At 50.0% G+C, this 16,724-nt stretch overlaps 1 protein-coding gene and 1 non-coding gene across 9 annotated transcripts in view; both read right to left on the minus strand.

Moving 5' to 3' along the window:
• CUX1 (cut like homeobox 1) overlaps window positions 1-16,724 on the minus strand; it is a 348,366-nt gene that overhangs the window by 38,814 nt on the left and 292,828 nt on the right. For 6 of the 8 annotated variants that reach the window (XM_070460255.1, XM_070460254.1, XM_070460258.1 and 3 more), the window contains 2 exons: window positions 3,904-4,206; window positions 1,235-1,423 (listed from right to left, as the gene is read on the minus strand). The exons of the other annotated variants lie outside the window; for them this stretch is intronic. In XM_070460255.1, the coding sequence (XP_070316356.1) occupies window positions 1,235-1,423; window positions 3,904-4,206 (492 nt within the window). The remainder of the gene's footprint in view (window positions 1-1,234; window positions 1,424-3,903; window positions 4,207-16,724) is intronic. 8 annotated transcript variants of the gene reach the window in all.
• TRNAE-UUC (transfer RNA glutamic acid (anticodon UUC)) lies at window positions 10,110-10,182 on the minus strand. Its single transcript has one exon. It is a non-coding gene; the product is annotated as a tRNA-Glu (tRNA).

Here is a 16,724-nt window from a genome sequence, read left to right on the forward strand (position 1 = left end):
CTGTGGCCAGACCGGCAGCCGGTGCCCACTCTCCACACCTGAGGGGTTTATCAGCCATCAAGTGAGCTCGCAGCAGTACAGGCAACCCAGGACTGTCCCTTTCAAGGGGTGGCACGTGGAGTGTGAGCCACGAGACGGGGCAGGAGTTCCTTTCTGTCGTCAAGGAGACCCCTTCGGATTTGTAGCCTGTGCTCAGCATCGAGGGGGCTCCGATGTGTCTGGAGAAAGGAGTTGCTCTCAGTCCTCTGGGAGGCCTTACCCTCTATAAGCCCTGGAGACTATAATAGCAAGAGAGAGGTCTGTTCTGCAGGAACTTGCTCTGCCATCCTCCAGGTAGGCGGCCTTCATGGAGACAGCTAACTTCTCTGAGCTAGTCTTCTTCTTTATAAATGCATTAAAAACAAAAACATACAATGCTCCTTACTGTAAACTTCATAACGCCAAATGGTTCTCATAGGATACTTTTTGCTAATCTTTTTTTTTTTTAAAATAATTTTATTTATTTATTGTTGGCGATGCTGGGTCTTTGTTTCTGCTGTGGGGTCTTTCTCTAGTTTCAGTGAGTGGGGGCTACTCTCCAGGTGCACGGGCTTCCCACTGTGGTGGCTTCTCTTGTTTCGGGGCAGAGGCTCTAGGGCACGTGGGTTTCAGTAGCTGTGGCTCCCAGGCTTACAGTGCAGGCTCAGTAGTTGGGGCACAAGGGCTTAGCTGCTCCATTGCACGTGGGATCGTCCCAGATTGGAGATCAAATGCTTGTCTCCAGTATTGGTAGGTGGATTCTTTACCACTGAGCCACGAGGGAAGCCCTACAAATGCATTTTTAAACGATCTCTTTGATAGGATAATATGTGGAAGCCCTGCCATGATGGTGCATGTGCAATGAAATGTTGCAATACCCCACCCACCCAGCAAAACAAAAGAGCCAACACCAAGTGGCGTTACTCTCCCAAAGAAGAGAAAGCTACACTGGCCGCCAGGGCGACTGAGGAATTATCAAAGTACCCTCTGGTGCTAAATGTCTCTGGGTTCAGGTCTTGAGGCAGAAAAAACCCACAAATCTCTCCAGTCCTTTTAGGTACTCATCGGCAGATGACTGTCAAGAAATCCTTCACCCTGCCTTACAGCCCCTTGGTCATGGATCAGTGTCCCTCATCAGCTCGGTGTGAAAGCTTTAACAGCAACAGTGGGTTTATAAATGAGAAAGCAATGGGCTGGGGCTGGGGCAGGGAGTTACCTTTCTTTTCCATCCGTTTCATGTCCATCAGCTTCTCCACGTTGTTGGGGTCATTCAGCCACAGCTGCATCCGGACAAAGGGCTCCCGTCCCTTCAGACTGAGCTTGTGCCAGGGCTTGGGGCGAGCAAGGAGGTCAGAGACGGAGCCTTGGGTGAGCCCCAGGATGGTCTCCCCAAATAAGCGCTGACCTGGAGAAAGAGCAGAACCAGGAGAGGTGTCATTGCTGAGACTCAGGAAGCTGGCAGGACAAGTAGGTCAGAGTGAAATCAGAAACGGGGGTTTGAGACCCAGAATCTTATCAGTTCTGGGTTTAGCAAAAGCAGTTTTTTTTTTTTTTTTTTGGCTAAGCTATGTGGCATGCAGGATCTTAGATCCCCAACGAGGCATCTAACACATGTCCCTGCATTGGGAACTCTGAGTCTTAACCACTGGACCACTGAGGAAGTCCTGAGCAAGCGCTTCTTAGAAGCACTTCCTCAACCAGACTTGCCAACAACCTCCATGGGTGATGGAGTCAGTATTCCTCTTGCATTCTGCTTACGCACAAGGTTTCTCTAAGAAAGAGTTTTTGGGTTTTGGATGAACCAAGGCCCGCACAACACCTGCTGCGTCTATCAGAGGTGGCTAATCCCAAACCCGAGCTCAGGAGGTTAAGTAGCTCACGGGGTGACCTCTCTTTCAGAGCCTCAAACCGGGCCGTCTGCACCGGCTCCTTTCACGATTAGCAAGGTTATCGGGGCTTGCTGAGAAAACAGGCCACTTGACCCAAGGTCACAGCAGGAAAGAGAAGGAGAAATAGCTCCTCAGCTTTATTTTCCTGACAAGCAGGCCATTTCCAGCTCTGAAGTCTGTCCCTGCAGTTCAAGTAGCCTGCTCCCTGGGCTGATCAGAGGGTACTGCGCTCTGGAGAGCACAGTGGCGTTAGGTCTGCAGTGTTCATCAGAGGCTTGAAAGGAAGATTTCTCTTCTGAGAGCCATTCAGTTGCAGGTGAAGAGGGGCCAGCACTTTGAAAGGCACAAACGAGGACCAGGCACAACTGGAAGGACCTGACAGGAGGACTGAAAGGCACTGGACTCTGAGTGGACGTGGAGACTGGGATCAGAGGCTGGTGTCTGGTACCATAAAGCCTCCGGACCATGACACTGGCTCTGCCCCTCAGTGTGGGGTGACCCAGCGTGCGTGCTCACTCGTGTCCGACTCTGCGATCCCACAGACTGTAGTCCGCCAGGCTCCTCTGTCCATGGGATTTTCCAGGCAGGAATACTGGAGTGGGTTGCCATTTCCTTTTCCAGGGGATCTTCCTGACCCAGGGATCGAACCCAGGTCTCCTGCCTTGGCAGGCGGACTCTTCACCACTGAGGCACCTGGGAAGCCTGAGGGTGACCCTGATGATTGGCTTATTCCCCCTTCAGCTTACAGCCTCCATCTGTGAGAGGGGAACACCCCCGACCGCACTCACAGGGTAGCTAAAAGAGCACTGCCTTCTAAGTAGTGGGGCTCCAAGTAAAAGTTTACTGCATGCAAAGTTTTGGATTTGAGAAAATAAGTTTTTTTTGATATCAGTCATTTTAACTGAGCCTAACATTTTTACCAACCCCAACATTTACTGATTTTGGAAATCTGAGGTTTTTCTGCTTTTCAAACTCTCAGTTTAGCCTATAAACATCCCAGGGCCTTACCATTAAAAAAAATTTTTTTTTATTAAAAGATTAAAAAAAAGTTTGGCTGCTCTGGGTCTTCGTTGCGGCACGTGTGGGATATTAGTTCCCTGACGAGAAATTGAACTCAAGTCTCCTGCACCAAAAGGCAGATTCTTAACCACTGGGCCACCAGGGAAGTCCCCTTACCATTTGTTGTTGTTACTGTGGTTGTTTTAAATAAATTTTACTTAATTCTAATCTGGCAAGTCAATCTCATTTCATTCCAAGGAGCTTGTTATGTTCAGGAAAGTGACATATATGAACAACTAGTTATTATTTGCTTGATCCACCCCGTTGTAGTGGGAGGCGGGTGTTGGGGGGAATCAAGTGATTATTTTCAGAAAATTATGTGTATTACTTTTAGAGGTTTCATAGCAGTGGCTCTCAGTCATTTTGGGAGTCACAGATACATTTGAGAGCATGATGAAAGCTACTAACCCTCACCCTTTAAAATGCACACACACACATTCTGCTATGACTTTGAGAGACTAACACATGAACATGAACACGCCAAGATCCCAGGTCAAATGTTAAGAGGATGCCTGGGTCTTGACCAAGCTGCCTGCTTCATCTGTAATCTGCTAATTTGGTCCCCACTTTGGGTCAGAGACACCAACCAGAAGCTGCTGGGCTCATGCTGACTCTTCCTTACTCTGCATCCCCTCACCCCCCAGGATTTAGAGCGCCTTTGGGCAATTGGTGGTCAGACTCTGGCCGGCATGCCTGTCTTCCAAGAGGTCCCAGTGGGGGTGCAGGGGTGGGCTGGGGCTGACCTTAGACTTCTAACACGCTTAGGAATCCTTGCTGCTCACAACTGTAGGACATTTTAGGTTCCCGTAGATAGCCTGGGAACATTTAAACCCTTTGGCTGGCCCAGCCTGAGGCCCCTTCCACCCACTCCTCCTGAAAACCCCCAACAGGAAACGGCCTGCCGCCTCTTGACTTAGCAGCCGGGGAGGGAACTTACCGAGGTTGTTGTCGGTCAACACCTCCTTGACCCTCTTGGTTATGCCGTAGGTGTCCAGCTCTGGAGACATGGCCACCAGCTCTTGAATGCTGAGCGCTGAGTGTCCGGAGAGAGGCAGTGGGGTGGCAGGCTGGGAGTCTGAGGCGGGAGGATCACTGGGTTCTGGAGGTTTGCCATCCTTACTCGTTTCGATGGAGGGGCAGGGCTGCTGGACCAGTTCAGTCAGACTCTTCACTGACTCGCTGGAGCTCATGGGTGACTCAGGTGCAGGGCTGCAGCTGGCAGAGGTCTTTGGAGTGCTTTCTGGAATGAGAGCACATGGAAACCCGAGGCTGAGAATGGCGGTCTTTCCCTCTGTGCACCTCCTTTCCTTATCTAGGAATTATTAAGTAGACGTCTGTTTAAAAAGGAGACAGTATGGCAGTCTATGGATCCAAATGAATTGTGACCGAGAATTAACCTTTTATTTTCTTTCTGTATTAAAAAAATAAAAATAATAACAATGAAAGAAGTAAAAGCAGGGGTTTAAACAGAATTTTTCTGAAGACTCAATAAAGGGCATTCTATTAAAAAAAGTGTGCCCTATTAATCACTGTCATGACTTCCTTCCCACAGAACCCCTTAATTCTATAATTCAGAAGCATCTTGAGTATATTATAATTTGGGTATTTATTTTATCCATAATTTCCAGCACAAAGTGAATGGACATATTTTAATTGAGGGTTGTCTGCAATGTGTGGTCACCACAGCGATGAAGACCCTTGAAGAAGAGACCTAAGGCCTTGGCTGCAGGCCCCCAGGGACCTACGGCTGAGCGGGGACCCCAGGTCCGTTCTTACGATGACCCGGAGGGCTCCACAGTGACCACAGAGAGAACCAAAGGAAGAGGAGCACCCACCCGCTCTCTGTCAGACCCCAGGATGGGATTCTGAAAGCCCAGCTCTCGTCTGTCTACACCAGGTGGTCACTAAGACCAGAAGAGACAGGGCCGGTGTGGGTAGTCAGGTCCCCACGCTCTCCTTTCTTCAGAAGGGGCTGTCTTGTTGGAGGTGCCTGGTGGGGGGAGGGCACCATGCTCTTTTGGCGAGGGGTCCCTTCTGGCCTCTGTTAGCAGAACCTGTAAAACCTGACGCCCACTCCGGTTAGGGGTGCCAGGAATAAAGGCTTCCACAGTTCCTCATTTCCAAACATAGAGAAGATGCACAGTGACCGAGCACTGAGGCCCTACCCACGGGGTAAAAGCTGCCTTTGGCTTGGAGTCTGGGTGCAGTTTCTCCCCCCACCAGGCATGGGCACATGGTGAGACCCCACGGCACCACGGGTGAGGGGCCAGGCCAGGCACTGTCACGTGGGCTCTGCGGCTCCAGAGACAACAGCGTGTGAGGCCGGGCCATGCAGTGAACACCAGCACATGTCGGCCCCCAAATACCCGGGACCGACTAAAGAAAATGTAACACCGAGGAGTAGCTGAATTCCTTTTTTTTTTAAAAAGATTTTATTTTTTTTAAGTGGACAATTAAAAAAAAAAGTCTTTATTGAATTTGTCAAAATATTGTTTCTGTTTTATGTTTTGGGTTTTTTTTCAGGGCATGTGGGATCCGAGCTCCCCAATCAATGACCAAACCTGCATCTCACCCGGCCAGCCACCCCTGCCTCACCCCCCCACCCACCACATTGGGAGGTGAAGTCTCAATCACTGGATCATGGGGGAAAATCCTGGAATAACTGAATTTCAACAGATCATATACCTGGAGTGTCCTTCACTGGACATACGATATCCAGTATAACAACCTATTCTGAATTCAAGAGGATGGAAAGTGTATTCCAAGTACAAGAGATATTTTATAAAAATACCTAGAAAGATAAAATCCCAAATAAAACAACGGCAATAAACCCATCTATTGTCCTCAACCAGTACAGAGTTCTACCATCACATAAAGCTGTGTGCTCAACACGGAAAATCAGGTTAAAAATAAAAAAAACAAACACTGGCTTGTGAAAGACGTGAGAGAGGCAGAGGTAAACGGCAGAAACGGTCCATATAAATCTTGAAGGCGATCTGAATCCTACAAATCGGATTTCTTCTCTCTGCTCACCTCCAGGTCATCGTACAACTAGATATAAAACCTGGCAAATGTTATTTTTGTATCTGAAGCAGCAGAGGAATTGTACTGTAAATTTGCCCTGATTCACCCAAGCGAGGGACCAATTTGGCAGATCATCCATCTTGCTCACTGTACACTGTCAAGGATGGCATGAATTCCCCACATGATAAACAGATTTCTTCTCAGGTTGGTGTCCTTTAACCCACAGCAAGGTCAGAACAATGGCTGCCTGGAGAACACGCCGCCCGGTGCTGCCTCCCAAGCACTGGCCCCTTGTTTCCTTTCGGGCGCCGGAGGGTCCCCAGGAGAGCTGGGTGGAGGCATGTTTCTTTCTTTCAGGTGTCCTCAGTAAAGCCACTCGCCATCCTGCATTTTTTGCCAGGAAAACCCCCTGGAAGAACTGACCAGAGGTGTGTGCTGCACATCACTGGTGTCCCTCTGTGCTCCCCACTATGATTCCAGACAAGGGCACGCCCCTCCCCAACCAAGGTCAAAACCCCACTGGGCCTTGGAATTTACTGGGCTGGTATCTGCACCTCTGCCCCGAGTCTATGTCTAAACTGCTGTACACAATTTAGTCTCTGTCTAAATTGCTCACCGGCACACACACACACACACACACACACACCGTGCCACTACGGTCTCTGGTTGCCAAGAGCAGAATTTGGACCACGTTTTTTTGGAGTGAAAGGGACAAGAGGCGACAGAAAACAGACCCCTGGACCCATCACGAATCCATATGCTCAGAACATCACACTGCAAAGTCATTTGCTTGACTAGAAAGCTACTTTCGGTCAGCACCACAAAACCAGATCCATCAGGCAGTTCCCATCACCCTCTGGTGAGGGGGCTGGGGGTGGGGGGCCCCTCAGTGGCAGGAGGACGGGTGCCCAATGACTCACTATCTTGACAGAACAAGAAACACAGTCAAGAGACAAGGAGAAATATTGCTTTTCTTTTCCAAAAATTAGCAAATTGAGCTCTCTGATGAAAACGATACTTTCTGAAAGAACAAGATTTTGTGCTCTTCTCTGTAATTAAAAGATAATTTAAGCAAGGCAAAAAAAAAAAAAAACACACAAAAATGGAGGAGCCCTGGGCTTGGCACTAAGGTACTGAACCTGGGATGGGGGTTGCCTCTCCTAACTCATGATGCCAACTTGAATATGATTCTTAAGTTCTTCGAACATCTTGGTTTCCTCATCTGAAAAATACAGGCAGGGTTGTAGTAATGAGGAACGAACTTGCCACAGAGCACTAAGTAAATCCGAATCTGATGTTAAAAAATAGAGTAGTTACTGAGTTGTACTGGAACATATCTGTCTACATAAAGGTCCTCTGAATGCAGCGTGAATCTCCTTAAGATTTATTGCTGTTTCTTCTACAGTTCCTGGCACACAACTGCAATGCTGGTGAGAGAGACAACAGCTACATCTTGTGCAATGCCATTCAGATGACATTCCGGAGAAGGTAAAATTAAAGGGACAGAAAACAGATCAGTGTTTTTTTCTTTTTTTAAGATGACTGGGAGTTTGGTTTATGCCAAGTCACCTGAGATTATTATTTTTTAAAGACATTTATTTATTTTTGGCCACACTGTGTGTTGTGGTATGTGGGATTTTAGTTCCCTGACCAGGGATCGAACCTGGGGCCCCCTGCAGTGGAGGCACAGAGTCTTAACCACTGGATCGCCAGGGAAGTCTCCAGATCAGTGTTGCTGGGAGTCAAGGGTTGGAGCTGGCCACAGAGGGGCACGGGAGGATTTGGTGAGGATGATGGAATTATCCTACACCTTGATTAGTGAGAGGCATAGAACACTTCTATGAGTGAAGAGTGAGTTTTAGTGTATGTGGATTACACTTCAGTATCAACTCACTTAGGACAGAGTCCCAGCAGGAAGCATGGATGAAGACGCATCACTGCATTATGCTTTTACTTATTCACCAAGTCGGCTGAGTCAGGCCAGTGGGACACAGCACACGGCACGGGGTGGGGACACTGATGTTAGGGGGGGGTCAGAGACCTCCTGGGTGGGTAACTTCAGGCAGGACTTCAGGCGTGAGCAGGAATTAGCCAGCTAAAGGTGGGAGGAGTAGCAGCGACAAGGAAGGGAGACAGATTGTTCCAGATACCTGGTAGGCTTGGGGCATCAGTAAAATTGAGTGTAGTGAGAATATGAGGCCTTGAGAGGTCCCCAGGGGCTGGGTTGTGCAGGGCCTTTGAATTGGCTGAGGTGTCTGTTTTAATTTTTGTGCAGTTGGGAGCCAGGGCACATTCCTACTATCCACCATGTGCTATAAACAGCAGCGAAGGGAATTCCCTGGCCTTCCAGTGGTGAGGACTCTAGGCTTTCATTGCCCAGGGCACTGGTTTCATCCCTGGCTGGAGAACTAAGATCCTGCAAATCATGTGACATGGCCAAAAACAAAAAACAAACCAAAAAAAAAAAAGTCATGAAAACCCTCTAGCAGTGAGAAGGTCCGGATGGCACAGAAGCATAATGGTGAGCCCACAGATTGAGGCGTGGAACCAAACAGATGACAACGCTGGTACACAGGTTGAGTGCCTGCACGCGCTGTGTGAGTCAGACACGTGCCGAGTGGATGAAATCAGGTCCAGGCAAGACAGAGTGCACATCCAGGACCAACGGCAGCTGACTTCTGGGAGGAATGAGACTAGGAGAGGCAGATGCTTCATTTACTTTAAAAATATAGGATTGAATGATGATCAAAAGTTAGGGTTAAAGTTGGGTGATGGACATTCACTGGGTTGTTCTGTAATTTGTTTGAAATATCATAGACCTAACATCAAAGAGTAAGAAAGTAAGCTAGGTCACTGCTGCTTCAGTACAGAGAATGGACTTACGCACAGCATGGCTGGGGCTGGGAGGCCGAGGGGGAGTGTGGATGGGGCCCCAGGAGGGTGGGCCGAGGGGTGGGGAGACACAGGTTCAGGAAAAGTTCAGGAGATCGGGTCACCAGGACTGCGGGCCCGGTAGACGTGCTGAGAGGGCTGAGCAAGAACAGGTGTGTCCCACGTTGTGACCTGGGCTACGGGGCGTGGGGGTGCAGTTCCAAGAGGGGGTGCATTGCAACAGGAGCATCTTGGGGTGAGGAGGAACATGATGTTAGGAAACTCTATTCTGTCGGTGCTCTGTGATGACCTAGAGGGGTGGGATGGGGGTGGGTGGGAGAGAGGCTCAAGAGGGAGGGAATATATGTGTATATACTTAGAGCTGATTCACGATTTACAGAAGAAACCAACACAACAGTGAAAAGCAATTATTCTCCCATTAAAAAGTAAATTCAGAAAAAAAAAAAAAGAAAGAAACCCGATTCTATCACTGCCTGTAACAGGAGTTACCGCTCAAGAGAACGTTTCTCGTGCCCTCCCTGTGTGGAGGCTCCCGGGAATGAACTATTGATAGATACTTTCATCCTCGTGACCTGACACAGAGCGGCAGACACATCCAGCGGCCTCCCTGGACAGAGACAAGACCTCGTGCCCAGAGCCACACAGCCAGGAACGAGTCATGCCCTCCGTGTTCTAAACAGCCCTCCTGGACGGGTGGGGCCAGTGCCCACAGATCCCTGGACTCGTGTGACTGTCCGTGGCAGAGCGACAGCCAGCCTGCAAAATACGGTTTCTCCACCCACACTCCATGTGTCCACGTTTCTGACCTCACCTCAGGAAACATGATGGTCAGGCCTCCAAAGCCCACCGACCTCTGGGATGAAGGGAATCAGACGTCTTTAGAACCTCACCTGAACGCAGCCGGGTGCTAAGGGCATTTACACACTGGCTCATTCAGTTCCCACGATGCTCCTGTGCTGGGAATATAAACCGTGCACCAGAAAACTTGATCCAGGTCACTTGGGTGGAGCAAGGAAATGACCAGCTTGGGAGTGGGAAGCCTCCACCGGTCAGTCACTGCAGTGTCCTAACAGCCTGTCTGCCTTCATCCATTCCTTCACTCGCCCACGCCAATGTTTCTAAAGCTCCTGCTTTGTGCTGTGGACTCTCCTTGGCAGAGGGAAAAGAGATGCTATTTTTACTTTTTTGTTTTCTTTTAGCCAAGCCACACAGCTTGCGGGAGGTTACTTCCCTGACCGGGGATTGAACCCGGGGCCCCAGCAGTGAAAGTGCTGAGTCCTAACAACTGGACCATCAGGTAAATTCCAAGGGGTAAGAGAAATTAGACACCGACTGTGCTTTCAAGGAGTCTGCAGCCTGTGGGATTGGGGCAACTGAAAATGGGTAATTTGCCTTAAAAGCCCAGCTACACAGACCATCTAATCCAATTCTGATGCCAGTAGTAAGGTGTTACATTTAAAAAATGATCTGTATGGATTAATTTTGGGGGGAAGGTTAATTTTCCAAGATTAATTTTCGAATCTTGCAGAAAAGAAGCCTGGATAGTAAGATACAGGAAGCACAGACAGTGACTCAAGGCCCCCTAAAATACACAGAGCTTTCAGGAACTATAAAAGGATTATGAAAAATATTATATTCCAAAAACAGCAGGCAAACAACAGCTGCCTTAAGTTTTCAATGGAAGCCAATTGAAAATGCACACCCGCCATAATTTTCAGAGACAAATCTCTCTGCAGTTTACACGATCCACTGTTTAAATTTCCATACCCAGCCCTCTATCTGCAGTAATAATAACCCAAATTCCATTTAGTGTTCATTTGAGCAGTCAGGATAAAGTCATTTCTTATTATCTCCCCACTGTGTAAAAAACAGCTTGAAGGTAGGAAGTCAGCAAGCATTTTCACCAAAAAGTAATTATTGTAAGTGACATTTTTACTGCTGGCATGCCATAAGGCGAACTGTGCATTCAGAAGGACAAGTTGCTGAAACAAAATGACAGGGTACTCTGTGACATTCTGACAAGAACCCAAACATTATTTAACTGGCGGCTGGTCTGATGCACCACTTTTCATTATGTCCATAGTTTAGGCTTTGAGCCCGCGCCAAGCCAGGAAATTCCAAGTGACTAGAAAGACAAGTATGGAAGATGGGAGAGAGAAGGAGAAGGTTGGGGGAACAGTAAGGTCATGGCCTGGCACATGGAAACGTGGTCGAGCGAGGGCAGAAATCAAAGAGCAGAGGGAGAGGGGTTCCAGGGAGGCACAGGGTGGAGACGGAGCCCGAATGGGGATGGGAGCCTTGGTGTGGGAGGACCCTGCCCAGCTTCAGGGCCCTTCCAACTGACAGTGGTGACAGCTTCAGAAGCCACCGCAGGGTGACCACCAGCCCAGAACGTTCCCCAGCTGAGTTCAGATGTGGAATCGTGCTGGGGACATGGAACCCCAGTTGAAACGTGAGGACTCACTCGAGGCTCATGTGGCTCCTCTCCAAAGGGACCCCCGACCTGAGGGTTTATGGCTGACAGCCTTCTTTAGAAGTAATGAGCTTCTCTGTATCAAAGGTGAACAGCAGCCTGATCTGCCCTCCTGCATTTCAGGACCACAGGGTGACATGAGACCCTCTCTCAGACGTCCCTGAGCACCAGACCTTGCCTTCGGGGCAGGGTGGGGGAGGTGGCGCTGATGGCCCCCTGCCTCCGAGTCTCTGCGCAGAGGCTCGTGGCACGTCAGGACCCCACCTATTTCTCCAGCCACATCTCCACTAGACATGGCCCACGTAAACAATGTGGAGTTTTCTGCTTTTGAGTATGAGTGGTCTTTGGATTGAATAGCAGGGGCTTGAAACAAAGTACATGGAGAGGGACGTTGCTGGTGGTTCAGTGGGTAAGACTCCACATTCCCAATGCAGGGGGCCCAGGTTTGATCTCTGGTGAGGGAACTAGATCCCGCGTGTCACAGCCAAAAAGATCCTGCACGCTGCAACTAAGACCTGACAGCCAAAAAAACAAAAGTGGGGACTGATAGTTGTCATAGAGCCATGGAGGAGCTTTTGCACCTCTGGCCCCCCACGCCACTGCAGACTGGCTATCAAGAAAGGAACAGAAATAACCCAAGAACATGCTTAGACACATCAGAGCATGTGAAGTGGCCCCACCACAGAACAGCCTGCCTTCCAAGGGCCTGCACCTGACGCCAGCAGAGGAGTAAGGGGAAGGTCTCACTGACCCAGGCCCCATCCTCCAGGGCCTGAGCGGGTCTCCTCTTGACTTGGGAAAAGCCCTTCCCGGAGAGACGGCATCAAGAGTCAGTGCACACCCCTCCCATGGCCAGGCCCTACCTGCCCCTTCGCTGGCCCTGGGTTGGCAATACTCTTTGGCCCTCAGCCTGCCTGGACACTGCCTTAAGTCACTGAAAATCTCAGCAAACCTACCAAATCGCTCTGTTTCTATAGCAAAACTGAGATAGTAGGTGCTGGTGCGTGAACATTGTTTTAAGTCTGCCTAAGGAACTCTTGAGCTTTCCAGGTGGCTCAGTGGTAAAGAATTCACCTGCCAACGCAGGAGACGTGAGTCCGATCCCTGGGTTGGGAAGATCCCCTGGAGAAGGAAATGGCAACCCACTCTGGTATTCTTGCCTGGAAAATTCCATGGACAAAGGAGGCTGGTGGGCTACAGTCCATGGGGTCACAGAGTCGGACCTAACTGAGCGACTGAGCATGTGCAAGGAACACTTATAGTGACTTAAAAGCCAACATAGTTTACTTATTAACAAAGAAAACTTGTTTAATGCAAAGTTTCTATTTAACTTGTGCCAGCTTATGTCCCCAAGCCTGACTTGCAAGCCCCTTGAAGAGCGGTGGGGGGATGGGGGGAACCTTTCATTCAATAAAGGGACCTTCTCAGTGCCAGGTGGGTGCTAGGAGGTGGGGGACAGTGGTGACCCAGGCAGACATCATTACGAGGTCACAGTCACAAAGACCCCTGTGACGAGGACCAGGAGGGGGATGGGGGGGATGTCCAAGGGGGACGAGGACCAGGAGGGGGGTGGAGGGGGATGTCCAGGGGGCGGTGGCAGCTTACAGCACTATGACATTGGTGCTGAGGCTGGGGGCAAGAGGGACAGTCACACACTGAGAAGGCGGGACTTTAATCCCGGGGAAGGATCTGAAGGAGGGCAGGGGCCCAGCCGGATATACAGTATGGAGAGATGGGTCTGGATGTTTAGGAACCAGAAACTGTGTGAACGCGTGTGTCTGGGAGTGGGGGTGAGGAGAGAGGGTGTGAGGTGGGCTGCCAGACCCCCCTGCTCAGGTGATGGTGGGGGTGGCAGTGCTTTCACAAGGAAGGTTGGATGGAGAACAGATCTGGGAGAAGAGGCTGAGCGCACGAGGGTGGAGGTGGGAGGGCCGTCCTGGGGGGCTAGCTGCAGCAGGCCGCAGGGGGAGAGGCAGCACGGCTGAGTCTGCGGGTCTCCTCCCGTCAGTATCGCCTTGTGCCACCAGGAGCTTCTCTCACCTCCTCACGGAGGGGAAGGATGGTTTCTTACCCTCCCCTTTTCTCCCCAGGCTGGGAAAGCACATGATGTTGGATGGAGGTGGGGAAGGATCGTGGCAATTCTGAGTTGACTCCAGCCACACCTGGGGAAGCTGCCTAGGTGGGGCGGGCCTGAGACTCACCTAGGGGGTGGGCACTGCAGGTAAATCTGCTCCCCCGCCAGGCTTGCATTATTTTTCTTGTGTATGTTTTATGAGCCCTCAAGGACATACGTGTGTCAAAGCAGAGTTTGGGAATGTTAAAAGTCAAAACCCTTCCTTCGGCTACATTTCAACCTTGGTAGCGAACCCCCAGCCTGGCAAGGCCGCAGAAGCCACCCCGGGCGATGTGGTTGGCCCTGCCTCGGGAGGCACGGTGCTGACGTTCCCAGCTTTCCACAGATCCATACTGATTTAGAAATAATGCCTTCAAATTACCTTCAATAACCTTATTACCGAACCAGCTGTGTGTATGAGCACTTATCAATGCATCCCTGTGCATTAAGAGAAAATGTATGTCATACAAACAGTCTAAATATATATTACCGAGATGGGAAAAAACAAACCATCTAGTTAAACTGCTCTGCTGTAATCAAAGATTAATCACTGTGCGTGTGCCTGTGCGCATGTGTTTCCTCTCTTTCTCGGGGGCTCCTTTACGGCTTTGAGCAGACCTGCCCGCCCTTCGCCGGTAGTGCTACTGTCTGCTAGGTAGCTCAGACCGCCATTCTGGCGGTGGAATTAATTTTCCTGTGTTTCTAAGAGTTGGAGGAGCTGAGAGGTGGTTTTTGGACTGTGTTTTCCTTCTGAGTCTTTTAGGCCTGCAGCTCAGAAACTTTCCTTCCCCAGAGGCACCTGGTGGACAGCAGGCCTCCGCATGCCCATCTGTGGGGAGGCTCTGGGATTTGCCCCCAGAGCAGCCTGCCTCCTCTCAGTAACGCTGCCGGGCAGCCTGGCGTGCAGACGATGTCTGCGCTGTGATGGAATGTTCCTTAGAGAATCCCTGGCTGATATGGAATGTGCTGGTGGGGTGGGCTGCTTCTCGGCTCCCCAACAACACGCAGGTGAGTGCACCGATCTGGCCCTCCACGGGCCCTGGGCTGTGCTGAGCAGAACCAAGTGACATTTTCGTTGCATGCGACGGTATTAGGAAAGCTATTAAGGTACATTATTTTACACATCCTCCTAATCTCTCCATACTGCTTTACTTAATTTGTGATGAAATTGTTGAGAAAGGGTACTTAAATGTACGACAGTCAGTAAAAGTAATTTATCATCTTCCCGCTTCAGTGCTCACGTTATCAGCGAACTCATTTTCTGCATTCATCATGCAATCAGCCTATTATTTGCATATTAATCAGGCAGTGGACCATGAAAGAACTGCATTCCAGCCAAATGCTGCACTATCTCAGGAGAAACACTCAGTAATTATCATACATCAGTGTTATGATGTGGTAATTGATTATAACATCTTTCTGCTGCCCCTGGGGAGCCCCTGTGCTCACCCAGCTCCAGGCACTTCGGACAGATTGCTCTTTTCCTCCCCAACTGAGAGTAACCACGGCTGTTCTCTCCAAGTGCCTTTCTGTGGAGTATAGATCCTCCTCCTCCAGTCTCACGAGGTATTTAAACTATGTGGAATGAACTGACTGTAATTCATGGGTGAGAGGGACCGGTCAGAGGAAGGCATGCCCCTCCTCAGCCTCTTGGTTTCAGAGGCGATGCTCCGGCTTCTGAGGCAAGTCTCCTTATCAAGTAAAATGCGGCAACTCCAGTCTCTCCTTGTTGCAAAGCTGGTACAAAGGCAGTTTGGCTGCTTTATTTAGGTGCCAAATGACAGGCTAATTTTGGCCCTCTTGTAAAGGACAAACCCAACATCTGCCAATTCAGACTTGGGCTATATTTAGGAATCCAGTTCTGAAGGGAAGAGGAAGACACAAAATCAAGATGAAGCTGGTGACGGAGGCTGCCTGGCTCACTTTGTTCTCCCGGGGACCCCCTTCTCGCTCCTGAGCGTGGCTGTGGCCCAGAGGCCAGTCTGCAGGGGGCTGGATTGAGGGTCCTGGGCTGGCAGAGGGCCACTGGCAGGAAGAGGGCATGAAGCTGTCCTTGCTTGGGAAAGAATCGGGGCCACCATGTGGGTCTTCCTGAGATCTAGCCTGGAAGGGGCTTGAAATCAGCATGGACCCGTATCACAGGTCAGATGGTTACACCCTTTCTGTTGCAGAGCTTCATGAACTTGGCTCTGACCCTGCCACAGACTTGGTGCTGGGTTCCCTTCTTTTACGCCCAGCTCCCAGCCTGAAACACGATGGGATGCCCTCGGTACTAACTGAGGCATGTGATTTTCTGTTAATTGTTCATCTTGGATCTGATTTTTAAATATCTGCCCATTTATCATTTGGGCCCAGTTTTGTTCTTTGTTTTGAAACGTAGCCTTGACTTCTCTGAGTGTAGTTTCAGGGACCAACCCTTCACCTGTCGTGGGGGACCGAGTTCTCGGGCACCCCCATGGCAGCAAGACTCTGGCCTCAGAGTGCTTGCGCCTCTTCGATCTCCTCCTTGATGGGGGCAAACTGCTTCTCACTCTGAGTATCTAAAAGATGGGGGACATCATTTCTGCTCCCTGATTAGGGATTAAAGGTATTAGCACTGCCCTTGGCACATCAAAGATGCAAACATGTGAGTTTCTTCATTGTAGTCTTAGCACGTTTAAAAAAATTACCTGAGCGTTTACACACATTTAAGCTTCTTCCTTCTCTGGAACCAAAACTGAAAACACAAGTCCTCATTTGCTCCTGTGACCTACTTTTGCCTCTTGCACTGAATGCCCAGTGTACTGTAAATTCCATTCTCCAAAGAAAGTCTAAGGGGAAGAGAAAGGAGATGCGCCCAGAGGCCTGTGTCCAGGGCTTGCTGGGGCCTCCTCCTAACGGGGAGTTAGGGCGTGCCAGCACCGAGGGTCCAGGCTGAATGAGATGGGGCTGCCACCTGTGCCCACAGTCACCCAGACGAGTGTATCTGGACGAGATGGCCTGGCTCTGAGTTTGCCCCAGATGGCCTGAGCAATGACCTGCAGTCTTAACTCTTGAAGCTCAAGATTTTGGGTCAACCTCATGGAATGGCAGATGGATGGTCAACATTTCAGGGAGGCAAGGATGCTGGAGAGCTGCATGCAAGTCCTCCCGTGGCTGACCCTCTGCGCCAGCTACTGCCCAGCAATGCTCCCACTTGAGTCTCCACCCAAGAAGTGCGTGCTGGGTCCGTTCCCTATTTTAAAGCAGGAACCTGACATGTCAGGTGTGCACATGC

Source organism: Odocoileus virginianus, chromosome 33 (assembly GCF_023699985.2).
Source record: "Odocoileus virginianus isolate 20LAN1187 ecotype Illinois chromosome 33, Ovbor_1.2, whole genome shotgun sequence".
Taxonomy (NCBI): domain Eukaryota; kingdom Metazoa; phylum Chordata; class Mammalia; order Artiodactyla; family Cervidae; genus Odocoileus; species Odocoileus virginianus.